General features: G+C 34.0%; 1 protein-coding gene across 1 annotated transcript in view; it reads left to right on the plus strand.

The window, feature by feature from the left end:
- Positions 1-12789, plus strand: part of si:ch211-266g18.10 (titin) — a 28306-nt gene that overhangs the window by 2832 nt on the left and 12685 nt on the right. The window contains exons 2-14 of the mRNA XM_046855736.1: positions 384-581; positions 670-774; positions 873-959; positions 1081-1185; positions 3127-3246; positions 4691-4798; positions 4890-5009; positions 5137-5166; positions 5855-5881; positions 11280-11345; positions 11430-11579; positions 12047-12088; positions 12216-12263. Of these exons, the coding sequence (XP_046711692.1) occupies positions 384-581; positions 670-774; positions 873-959; positions 1081-1185; positions 3127-3246; positions 4691-4798; positions 4890-5009; positions 5137-5166; positions 5855-5881; positions 11280-11345; positions 11430-11579; positions 12047-12088; positions 12216-12263 (1206 nt within the window). The remainder of the gene's footprint in view (positions 1-383; positions 582-669; positions 775-872; positions 960-1080; positions 1186-3126; positions 3247-4690; positions 4799-4889; positions 5010-5136; positions 5167-5854; positions 5882-11279; positions 11346-11429; positions 11580-12046; positions 12089-12215; positions 12264-12789) is intronic.

The raw sequence follows: 12789 nt of genomic DNA on the forward strand, positions 1-12789 counted from the left end.
AATGTTAAGATTTAATTAGATTTGATATATTTTTTGTTATAAATTGTAAAATTGGAGAAATTCTGAGCATTTATACCATAGGCTCACCTGCATTACTGTGCATCCTTAATCCAAAAAGACTCCTCTTTTATTGTTCCCTTGATTCAATTAGAGATCACAGGGCAAATGATGAAAATTCAAGGTCTTGGAGTTATTAATTAGAGTTTAAGCCTTTGTATACTTTAAAAAACAGAAAGTAACCTGGAAGAATTAAGCTAGAACATAGAGGGAGACAGGAGGTGTAAAATTCCAGAATATTTTGACTGAAAGAAATTTATGAGCAAAATTACTGAAATTCTCTACAGTCCATTATTTTCTACTTCTCTTATCCTACTGCACTGTAGATTCTGGAGCAGGTCCCATCACTATGGACGTCCATAATCAAGAAGGTGTGCACTTGACACCTCCTGGGGTCGTAAACCACGGCTTCATGAGGGTCTTAACGCGTCCTACACAGTGGCTGATCATTATTGCTCTTCTAATCTCCTGGTCAGCAGCTGGAATTTTCATGTTCGACTTTGTGAGTGACGAGCAGCTGACCCGTAAGTATCTACGGCACGCCTACGTGTGGCTCTGAGATAGTAGTCGATAATTAGAAATCATGATTTCGTGTTTTATCGTGTTTTATAGATTTACAGCACATAAGTTCAGATCCCATGACAGCGGTGAACGAAGCTGTTGAGGGATTTTCAGACAAAATGAGCAACTTAAATGACATTTATAATAATGCACATGGTAAGTTTAAATCACCTCAAATGCAGGCTTTATAGGTATAATGAAAATGTAAAAAATGACAATTGAAAAAATCTTTTTTATATATTTCTGAATCGCAGAATACCTTCCTACTGTAATCACGGATCCGACGGCTGCCGTTAACCAGTGGGCCGATGCCTCGATGTCGTTTCTGTTAGGAACACATGGTAAAGTATTTGGACATAGGATTGGCCACCTTTATAATCATGTTAGTCCAACATCAATTATTTAACCCTAAGCAACGTTTATACTTTAAAAATGTAATAATTTCCACTTGTTTCGCCACAGAAACTGAAGGAATTGCTTCTTACCTGAAACCTGGAGGTGATCTATTAGATGAAATGAATGACTGGGTTAGGAGTCTGGCTGAATATTTATTCCACATGTTTGAAGGTAACTCAGCATTACAGATTACTGCAGGGAAAAGAAAAACCCTCTGCCATGAACTATCAAAAAAATAAGAACTCTCATTAATGCTTGTTGAAATTAAATATGAAATCTGTGCATTCTTAACTTACTTTGTGTTCTAACATGAAGACCCTTGTAGAAATATTAATATATATATATATATATATATATATATATATATATATATATATATATATATATATATATATATATATATATATGGCTGTCAGTTGATTAATATATTTAATTGCAACATAACCATTGTTCTAAATGTACATTAAATTAATACTTTTCAAGTTTTTAATACTCTAATCAACATGGACAAATATGGATGTTATATTATTATTATATATTATTATTATTATTATTATTATTATTATTATTATTATTATTATTAGTAAAACCAAACTCAACATAGAGCATGAAGAAAAACTATTTTTGTAAATGTTTTTGTAATTATGCAAATGTAATTATGCTGTTATAAATAATGTAAATCATCAAGACACCAAACGGAGCTTTTGCTATGTTTCCACACGGACGGCTTTAATTGCCGGATGTGCGCATCATGGCGGATTTGGTGCTTGAATTGAGACTTGGCGCATCAGTAAAACAAATGCTGTGTGATTATAAACTTAATGTTGGTGGAGTTTATAATTTTTTTTATATCTGAGTAAAAAAAAGGGATGCCGTGAATAACTGTGTGTTGTGTTGAAGGTTTGAATTTCGCCTCTTATATTTATTTATTTATATATCTTTTTAAAAATGGTCAAACAGAAATTGTGTGCTGCATTAATCGCCCAATTTAAAAAAAGTGCCGTTACAATGAATTTGCATTAACACTTTATTAGCGTGTTAATTTTGACAGACCTTGCTAAAATGTATTTTATATATATATATATATATATATATATATATATATATATATATATATATATATATATATATATATATATAATACATTTTAGCTTGAAGACCTGGTTTATTGCAGCATAATGGGACAGGGTTCATCCTGATCATGATCTACTATGGTACAAGTTTGTGAATACTTGCAAAAGAAAAATATTAAAGTGAAGCTCTAAACTAAAAAACTGGAATGCAATAAATTGAGTGTACAAGTTTTGTAGTAAACCTAAATGGTGCTTCCTTGTGTAAAATCCGACACCAACGTCCAGCTGTGCTTGCCGGTCAGTAGGGGAAGTACACGTGTGTACTTTTTTGTTAACGCGTTACTAATCCGGGGCTAGTTAGGTGTCGAAGAGTTCCTTTGCAGATAATAAATCTAAACACCGTCTCCGTTTGCTCTTCTAGACTCATTTTACATTAGTATGTATTGCGAAACCTGGCGGGAAATTCCACAATACAATTCCCAAATGGGATTTCCAGATTCTCTGGACCAAGCCAAACACTTGGACATGCCAGTCATGTTCATGTCACTGGTGTGGGATATGGGAGGGGGGAGGAGCATTATGTCTATACGGCTGTAATAACAGGATTTTCCAGATAATTAGGATAAAACTTCCCAAAATGTTATATGTATATAAATCACGTCTACTCTCTTGAGAGAACATTTGATAGGAGCATGTGAGCCGAACAACACCTGAGCTGCTACACCCTTGTCTTATTCTCCATTCATCCTCTATGAGTTTTTTGTTTTGCCATTTGAACATCTGGTTATACCTCTGCTCAATAGGACAGTTGATTTTAGCCCTTATTTAATGTCCAAAGCTCAAATGGCATGTCAGTTTTGTCCAGACAAAGAGAAAAAAAATGTGAGGAAACAAGAAAACCTGAAAGGGCTTTAGAAAGCTGCTGGCTTATTAGCTTCTCCATACCTTATAAACTGGCAAATTTGTATATTCAGTTTGAGTTCTATACAAGCTGTATACATTACTCCAACCATATATATTTCCTCTCTGTTCTGCTTAGAACTGTTGGATGTTGTAATCATCGGTCCTCTGAAAATGGTCGCTGAAGCAGCTGTGTACATTTCAGACATAGTCAAGGTCAACCTGAGCTCTTTCATGGGAATGTTCAAAGGGTTTGAAGGTACGTGAACCTTGTTCTGTTTGATATAGAATGCATCTGTGTGTGAGTCATGTGGTAATTAAAGCATAGATACGGAACGCTATATCACAATAACCTTAAATAACAGTACATTACGAACATGAATAGGAAACTGCCATAAAACAGAAAGTGTCAATCATTCAATAAACCAATTATCAACAAGTTATTTTGCGACAGAGTAGTGACATTTTTCCAATGGAAAACAGGGTCATACAGGGTCATTGTCGTCTGATTAAGAAAAAAAAGCCTGAAGTTTGTATGAAAACACAGAAAATTCACAGTAATTTCGACATCATGCTGTCTGGAACAGAATTTTAACTTAGGTCTGCAAAAAACAAGAAAGTGGTGAATGAGACGGGGGTTAAATCCAAATAAGAAATGAAAATCGATGAGGTGAAATATCTCCTGAAGAAGGGGGAACCAACTGAAATAGGACCTTGTTGGGAAAACAAGGAGGGCTCTAGTGGCCAACACACACAATGACAAGTCCAGGGTCCTGAGCAAGCATGATACAAGTATACTCCTGCTTCATAATAATTTGTTGGAATGCCTTTTTGAACATTATGGACCTTTGAAGAAGTAGATGCCGTACTCGCAAACATCCCGAACCATCTAGAGACGTACCAGTGCTAATTGGATCCCACTACATGTGTGGAGTTTTTGACATTGGACCTCCTGGAGTGTTTAAAGGCTCTGGCATGGAGAAGCTGATGCTGGATCTGTGATGATCACAAATGTTGATCCTAGTTTTATAACCATAAAGACTGTATAAGACTGTAGAAAGAACATTACTTATAATCTTATACTCCAGTGCTCATGTTAGTTTTCACTCTCCAGTGTTCTGTACTGTTGAAAGATTTATGATCAAACTCTTGATGTCACCCAAATGGGGATGAGGTTCCCCTTTTGAGTCCTCTCAAGGTTTCTTCCTCATAACATCTAAGGGAGTTTTTCCTTGCCACAGTCACCACGGCTGCTCATCAGGGATAAACACACATCATTCACCTTGACTGTTAATTTCTGTAAAGCTGCTTTGAGACAATGTCTGTTGTGAAAAGCGCTATAGAAATAAACTTGACTTTTGCGACTACATTTGTGAATTACATGAGGGTTAAAGACAGACAAAAAATAATATTGATGAAATTGCTGTCAGATATTATCAGTGTATGTATGTAGAAGCACTGGGATTGCAGTAATAAGACTGAATTATTATTTAATTCAACTTCATTTGTGGTGATGTGATTCAGTAATTCTCTGTGCTTGTCTAGTGCACATTTTCTCTCCCCTGAGTTTTTTTTCAGGGTCATAAATACAAGTGTATGTGCTTAAAACCAACTAAATGCTATTAAAACAAAACGCTGCACTTAAAAAAAAAAAAAATGTACTAAAAATACACAATCAGGTGAACTGAGCGTGTCTTTCATAGTTTGGATCCCTAAAACACGCACAAGTCCCATGGAATTCGCCAGCGATGTTCTTGAACGAGCCCAAAACATTGTTACACATGTGTCCAACCTGTTCTCTGGGGATAAAGGTATGACCATGATGAAGCGTATATGGGTTTATAATAAATAAGAAAGCTAAGACACGTTTTGAAGCTGTTTCTGTTTTTGTTTTTTCCTCAGGCGTTGTTTCTGACATTAAATTTGATCCTATGAAAGTCGTCACAGACACAGTGGAGGAATTCTCTGACAGAAGGGATATGTTTTTAGCATATCTCTCTAATATCTTAATGGAAAATAAAGGTATGTAAACAGGCTTAGTAAATCATATATATATACATATATATACGGGAGTATGAGTGTGTGTGTGTGTTAAAATGTTGGCTCGAGGTTTTGGTGTCTTTATCTCACTCATTGTTTTTGTGTTTAGACGAGATGCCACATGTGATCAGGAGAAAAGGTTAGTATTGATGGACAGACATTATATAAATCACCATTGAGGTATAAACTAGGGGTTGCACAGACCTTTGTTTAGATTTCGCACCCTCTAGACAAGGAAGGCTGCAAACAGCACAAGAACTTTGTTAAAGCGAACATGAGCTTCACTGCTGACTGCACCAGAATTGATAATGCCACGTGAGACACCATTTTGTCCAACAAAACACATTTCATATAGAACCAGTGCGTCCTTTTTAACCATGTAGCCTGAACAAGCATTGTTTTTTTCAGACAGATTTCAAATGGGGATGCAGTGAACAGTAACAACACAACTCCAAACTCAGAGCAACTTAAAAACATACAACGAGTGAGACACAATAACATAATTAACAACAGACAGTGGGGACCAAAATCACATGGGTGGAAACACTGAGGGCCTCTAGTGGCCAACACAAGTAATGAAATTCATGGTCCTGATAGTTGTCATTTTAATTTTTGACAAATTTTAGTTGTTGTTAGTAAAAATAATATAAAATTGTGATGTCAGTTGACTAGTTCACTACTTAGAAATAACAAGCAACAATTTATTTATATTTAACAAAAAAAGCAATGTGTTTTGAATGTTCAACTGTATAAAACTGCAATTCTTTTCAATTTGCGATTTAACTTTTTTTTTTTTTTTTTACTTCCCCACATGAATTTTTTCACAGGAGAATTTCTACCACCAAAGGAAAAAGGTTAGTAACATTCCACATTACGAATACATTTTTAGAAAATGTTTTTCAAATTTACCTGAATTGGGAGAACAAACCAAAACCTAAATGCCTGTCAAAAGACTGCACTGCCAACGAAAATCCGCATGAATAACGTGCATGAACACAATTTAATTCAATCTACAATAAAAAAATGAAAATCTCTAGTTTCTGTCAGGACAGCATACAAAAATGAGAAGCTAAACAAAAATATGTGTAAATAAATATATAATAAATCCTAATGGTGCATGGAAAAATGAAAATGTTCCTAAAGTAACAGTGTGTTGTTTTTTCGATTGTGATTCTATTTCTGCACTGTACTTCATAAACGGTATTTTGCTGGAAAAAAATAAACTACATTTGATTTTAAAAGTGTGAATCCTTTCGATCGTGTCTAATATACATCTGTAATGGTTGTGCATGTAAAAAAAAAAAAATCCTATATAAAAAATAAACATATCCTTGTAAAATGCCTTGCCTTTTTGACTTCCTTTTCTGATTATCACTTTTTCACTCAAGTTTGACAGAATTTTCCAACTCGGTCTCACAGTTAAAAATATGTAGAAATTCATGTAAACTGAGCTGTAAACAATAGTTTATAGGAAAACAGGTGTAAGAAAATAATTTTATTCCCACAATTCCTATACACTATATAGGCAAAGGATTGTGGACACCTGAGCACAAGTTTGGAATGTGTTTTCTGAACATCCCATTCCACATTTAGTCCCCATTTGCTGCTCTAAAACCCTCCTCTCTTCTGGAAAGATCTTCCACTAGATTTTGGAGTGTACTTGTGAGCCATTCAGCCACAATGGTATTAGTAAAGACGGTAGTGATGTAGGTGAGGTGAGGAGGCCTGGGGTGCCGTCAGTGTTCCCATTCATCCCAAAGGTATTCAGTAGGGTTGAGGTCAGAGCTCTATAGCAGACCACTCAAGACCTTCCACTTCAACCCATGTAAAGTATATGATCATGGAGTTGGCTTTGTGCACATGCCACCATGCCACCTAGTTCAAGTTAATGGAAAATTGAATGTTTCTATAGAATATAGAATTGTGTGCATCCAATTTTGTGGTAACAGTTTAGTAAAGAACCACATATGCCTAGAAAAGTCAGGTGTCCCAATACATTTGTTTATATAGTGTAAATGTTACTGAGCCACAAATGTAAGTTTTAGCCAAGTAGTTTCCTATAAATTGGAATAAACAGAAGGTGAGATTGAGTTGGATTTGTTAAATTGGGGTCAAAATGTACATACTGGAAATGTTTAACCCTTTTAAATGCATTATAACATCCAACTTGTCACTTTTACTTAAACAAGGAATAAAACACAAAGCAGCATACTGTTAAAGGAAACTAATCAGCGATTGGGGTGGTTAACGATTTGTCAGTAACGGCACATCCCGAAGTCGTTTATTCCACTTATACCAGCAGCGTGCATTTTTTAATTCCGTTATACTTAGATTTAATGTTGTGGAATGTCCCTAGAGCAGGATAAACTTACCCTTAACACCTGGGCTGTAAATCCTTTCTAAATTGATCATTAAACATCTCCTTATAGAGAGACACCCCGAATCAACGACCATATGTTTTCCTTTTGTTATTCTAGAAACAATAGCGTACTGGAACAAGGGCATTAGTGTAAACACCATTGAAACAATTCGATTTGAGATTCTAGAATATTGCTGTGATTTCATTTGGTTTTTTTATTAATATCACCAACTGTGATTGGGATTAGCTGGAGAGAAGGTGTGTGTTTTTTAGATGCTTAAACACACGGGGAGTTTTTGATCAGTTTCATCAGTGCTTTAAATTAAAATTTCTTTTAAAAAAATCACTATAAGCAAAGTAACATACGGTTCCAGATCTATACAAAGTGAGATAGCCTGAGCTTAATGGAAGATTTGTGAATGAGGTTTATGTAATAGGGTTATTTTGTCACCCAGTTTTGACAAACCGAAGAAGAAATGAGAAATTGAATGAAACAGCACCAGGAGTTAACACCAACAGCTTCATCATTAGAGAAGCGTAACTGAAAGATGTAATTCATCTAGGCATGGCCTTTCCCTGAGAGCATTTAGCCCAAGATGAAATAATAAAAACTGCTGTGTGCCATTAGCTTTGGTGTGTCATTATAGGAGAATATCCACCAACAGTGTGCTGAAGCAGAGGTGCTAATCTATCAGGATTCATTTTCCAATAACAGTATGTTCTGAGGTGTTTTATTCCTATTGTTACTGCAGTAATTTTCCAACACTAACAATTTCTTTTTTGAATAATTCAAGATGTGTTGTACATTCATTCATTTCTAAAACATGTTAGTTTTCATTCCCAGTTCATTTACACTGTAACAGACTGTAACAGTTCTTTATACTATAACTAGATTTGTCCAAATTCAATTCGACCTACTTGTCCGTGCTTGTTGAACGTCCTACAACTTATTGCATGAGTCTGGGTTACGTTGCACCTCATCCATGATTTTTATAAAATTTATAACTACACAAAAATGGCTTCGTGAAACAGTTGCAGAGATGCTGAGCAGGAAAAGGGATGCAGCCTATCTTAGTCTCAAACGCAAGCTTCTGGAAGAGGAGATTGCTGATATCGCCCAATGGGACACAAAAGACTTTGAGACTACAGATGTGAAGGAACAAATGAAGGCACTTGGAGAAGATGATGATGATGTCATCTTGACAGAATCACTGGATACAGTGAGCAATAAAGATCCAGTGGAGACTATGAAAGGTGTTGCTGATGACATGGATGACAAGAAGGCTTCTGGAGTAAAGGAAGAAGTCATACATCCTGAGGAAATGGACTCGGATGAAGTTGAATTGGACAAAGACATCGAGGATATTCCTGATGCTATTGGTGAAGTGGTAGATATAACAGATCAGGAGGTTGAGACCGTCAGTGCTTCTCTGAATGATAAAGAAGAAAATGAGAAAATCGATGAACACCAAACTCAAACAGACAGCATTTCCACAGAGGAGAATGTTAATAATTATGATGATAAAGAAGAAGCAATAAAATCAACATCCACAGTGGATTCCAAAGTTCAAACTGAAATAGACGCTCAATCAGAGGCTATTGATGAGGAGGAATCAGTCAAAAATATTGATGTTTTTGATGTCATTGATGAAGAGGAACCAATGCAATCAAGTGCAACCCAGAAGACAGAAGAAGATCAAACAAAAGCTGAGGACACTTTCTCAGAGGCCACTATGTTAAACCCACAGGAATTTGTTGAACAAGCAGTTTCATATGTCAAGAAGGAAACATTACAACCTACCGTAAAACAAGAACTACTTGAAACTTTCGAAAAAAATTCTGATACTGTGCAAAAAGAAACTGAAATAGACCAAAATGGTGAAACCACAGATTCAAATGCAGAGGAGGAAACCATGAAACAAGTTGAGACTGTTTCTGGTGTCAGTGGTAGTGAAGAACCACCAAAATTACCTGATACTGCGACGAATCCGAGTGATGAAGACCATACGAAAACTGGTGACACATTCTTAGATAGTGCAATTATGGCAGAATCTGTTGTTTTAAATGTTGAAGAGTTAAAACCACTTTCACCCAAAAACACTGATGAAGACCAATCCAAAACAAGTGCACCTTTGTCCGAGAGCCTTGGCATGGAAACAGTTAGCAAGGAATCAGTTAATGTTTCTTTGGATGTTGATAAAGAGAAACCAATCAACTCAGCATGGCTTCCTACAAAAGACACGGATGAAGAAACTAAAATGGAGGCTTATACTGAGACGGTTGTTCAGGGTTTAGCAACTACTGAATCATCTCTACATGGTTCTGAGACAGTAGTATCAAAATTAAAGGAAGATGAGATTATGGAGGGGAATGAGTATCAGTTTGAGAAAGCAAAGAAAGATAAAAGTGCAGATCCCCAAATTGTAGACTCATACGATAATGCAGTCCGTGCTCAGTTTCATACAGAGGACCATTTTATTCAGAGCGACGATGTAAATAATAACAACAATGATATAAAGAGACAACCAGCCAAAAGAGATCACGTAATGCAAAAAACAACGACAAAGGAAACCAATGATGAGCTTCAAGAAGAGAATAAAAAAGGTATAAACGTGTTTATTTTATCATTTGAATCAGTTTCATTTTTGTTAAGAAACAGGAAGTAATAAGTCAAAACTTATTTAGATGGATGTTTCAATTGTATTGATTTGTTTGTGTTTCCTAAAAATTCTCAGAATAACATATTACAAAGTATAATTTATTTCAACCTTGCTTTACCTTGGTAAACGATTTACCTCAAAAAGGAGTACATTTTTATACATTTATTCATATATCTGGTCTAGATGAGATGTATTTTTGTATTTTAACACCTGGGCTGTAAATTGATTGTTGTGTTGATGTGTTAGGATGCAAAACAAAATTGGAACATATAAAATATACAGTTTGTCCTCCATAACATTGTTTGTTATAATGGAATATACTTTTTAGTATCAACACTCATTGTATTCCAAATGTTTCTGCCTTTTATGCATTTTAAACAAATGTTCATTTTCATGTTTTCTTGCACCATTAGCACCATTATATTAATAGATATATGAATGCATTGCTATAGTATATATACCATTTCAGAAAATGGTGTGTGTGTATGTATATATATATATATATATATATTTAATCTATATACCCTCTTTATATGTCACCTGTTACAGAGTTTTATTTAAAATTTTGTCCCCAAGTGCTATTTTTCATGGCATTAACACTGACTGAGATAATATAAAAAAAGAAATTACCATATCAGTTTTCTACAGTATTTAATTTATGTCTGTTTATTATTAATTTCAATTAATTTGGACTTTTTTTCATCATTATTATCCACAATAATTTAAAACATTTTACATGTGAATCTTGGAGATAAATTATTATTACAAGAACTAAATACCAGACTTAATTGTATGATTTATTTAATAGTAAGTTTATTAGTTAATTAGCAGATTTCTAAGTAAACATTTTTTCAGTTTTTTTAGTTGTGTCTAATTTTCAAAATTATTGTATTTTATATTATTTTAATTATAATATTTCCATTTTTGCACTTTGTCATGAATGAAAACAAATAATTATCATTTATATTTTAATGATTTATTGAAATATTTTCAATATATAAAATATTCTTTTTATTACATTTTTCAAATCCCAGTTATTTTTGTTACTATAATTGTTTTTCATCCCGCTCCAAATCTTATTGTTCAAATGAAAGAAAACCTTGTTAAAGCCTCCTGTCTATTCTGTTTTTTGTATACAAAGAATTTCAGCAATATAGAAATCACACACTTCTCCATTTCAGGTGCCTTGTAAAAACATCTTTCTCATCTATCCTACTTGTGTGTGAATTTTAGTTCTAGAGCAAGAAAGAATTGCGATAGAGAAAAGAGCTCAAGAGGAAGTCTACAAAGCAATTCAAGGTCATTTATTTACCTTAACTTTATGCTTACACAATGTGGGAACAACTTCTGACAGTGATTCTGAAAACTTGTGCGTTCTTCTAGAAATGCGAGAAGAAAAGGCTGTAGAAGAAAGAGAGAAACAAATGAAGAAAGATGAAGAAAAAGAGAAGACGAAAGAAGAGTTGATTAAGGAAATGATGGAACTAAAAGAAAAGCCTGAAGTAAACATAAGCAAGATTGCAGAAATTAAAGGTAAGAACCACAATGCTAAATCTAATATAAAATGGTATATAATAAATTGTCAATCTTACACTAATCATATGTTCTTTTAGAGTATTTATTTTTACAAATACCCCTCCATTAATGTGTCTGCATTCCAAAATAATAAAAATGTAGACTTTCTATTTTATTTCTAAAATCTCAGCCAAAATTCACCCATTTTTAAATGCACATTTATATAAGTTTAAAAAATATATATTTGTCAAACTTAAGATACTTGAAAAAATCTAGGAATAAAAAAAAGGGGAAAAAAATAAGAATAAATAGTTTACTGATAAACAGTAATTGATATTCTGCGGTTTGATCAATTGGTTAATTTGATTGGATTGAGTAGACAAAACTTTGTGAAAATACACCCTGGTAGACACACACAAACACAAAGTCAACTACTTTATGCTCTGAATTCATCTAGTTTGAATCTTTGTTCTTATTTCATGCAGAAGCTGAAGACTTGGATAAGAAGGTTAATGTTAAAATGAAAGGTATGTACACATTTTTAATGGCTCTCTCATGTCATAATATATTAGTTTTTTATTCAAATTAATCTTTAGTCCTGTTGGTCATTATGACATGCACTAATACTTTTATTGATTCTTTCATGTGCTGCAGGTGTAAAACTCGCCATTGAGAAAGCAGAACCGCTCATTGTGAAAAAAGGTATTAATGTATTCAAAATACGTTTTAAATACTCATTTGACAAAATGTTTAATGTTTGTCCCCTTTGAAAAATGTTTGCTATAAGGAATTTGTAAGGTTTATAGTATAAAAAGTAGATGCAAATTAATCAGTTCTGCTAAAACTATAACTATACACATGAACAAAAAAATAAGTCAATCTGTGGACATGCATGCACCTTGGACAATAGCAACTCTAATCTGAAAACTTTCCCACATTGGAAACAATAAAGTTATAGCTTTACCTATTACTGGAGACAATCTTGGATAAAATTTATAATCATTATGATCATCCTTACTCAAGTGCCTAGCAGTGGCAAGGAAACTTAAACACCAGACATTTTGATCAACTCAGAACTTCTTCAGTAAGTAGAAAAAAACAGCTTAATAAATTAATAAACAATCCAATTCTCAATTTTCAAATTTCCAATCAAAAACCTTTGTCTTTTTTTGTAGCAGCAGAACCTTCTCTAAAAGAAAATACAAAACCTGAACCTTTATAAAAACCC

The sequence above is a fragment of the Silurus meridionalis genome, chromosome 8 (assembly GCF_014805685.1).
Source record: "Silurus meridionalis isolate SWU-2019-XX chromosome 8, ASM1480568v1, whole genome shotgun sequence".
NCBI classification, from domain to species: domain Eukaryota; kingdom Metazoa; phylum Chordata; class Actinopteri; order Siluriformes; family Siluridae; genus Silurus; species Silurus meridionalis.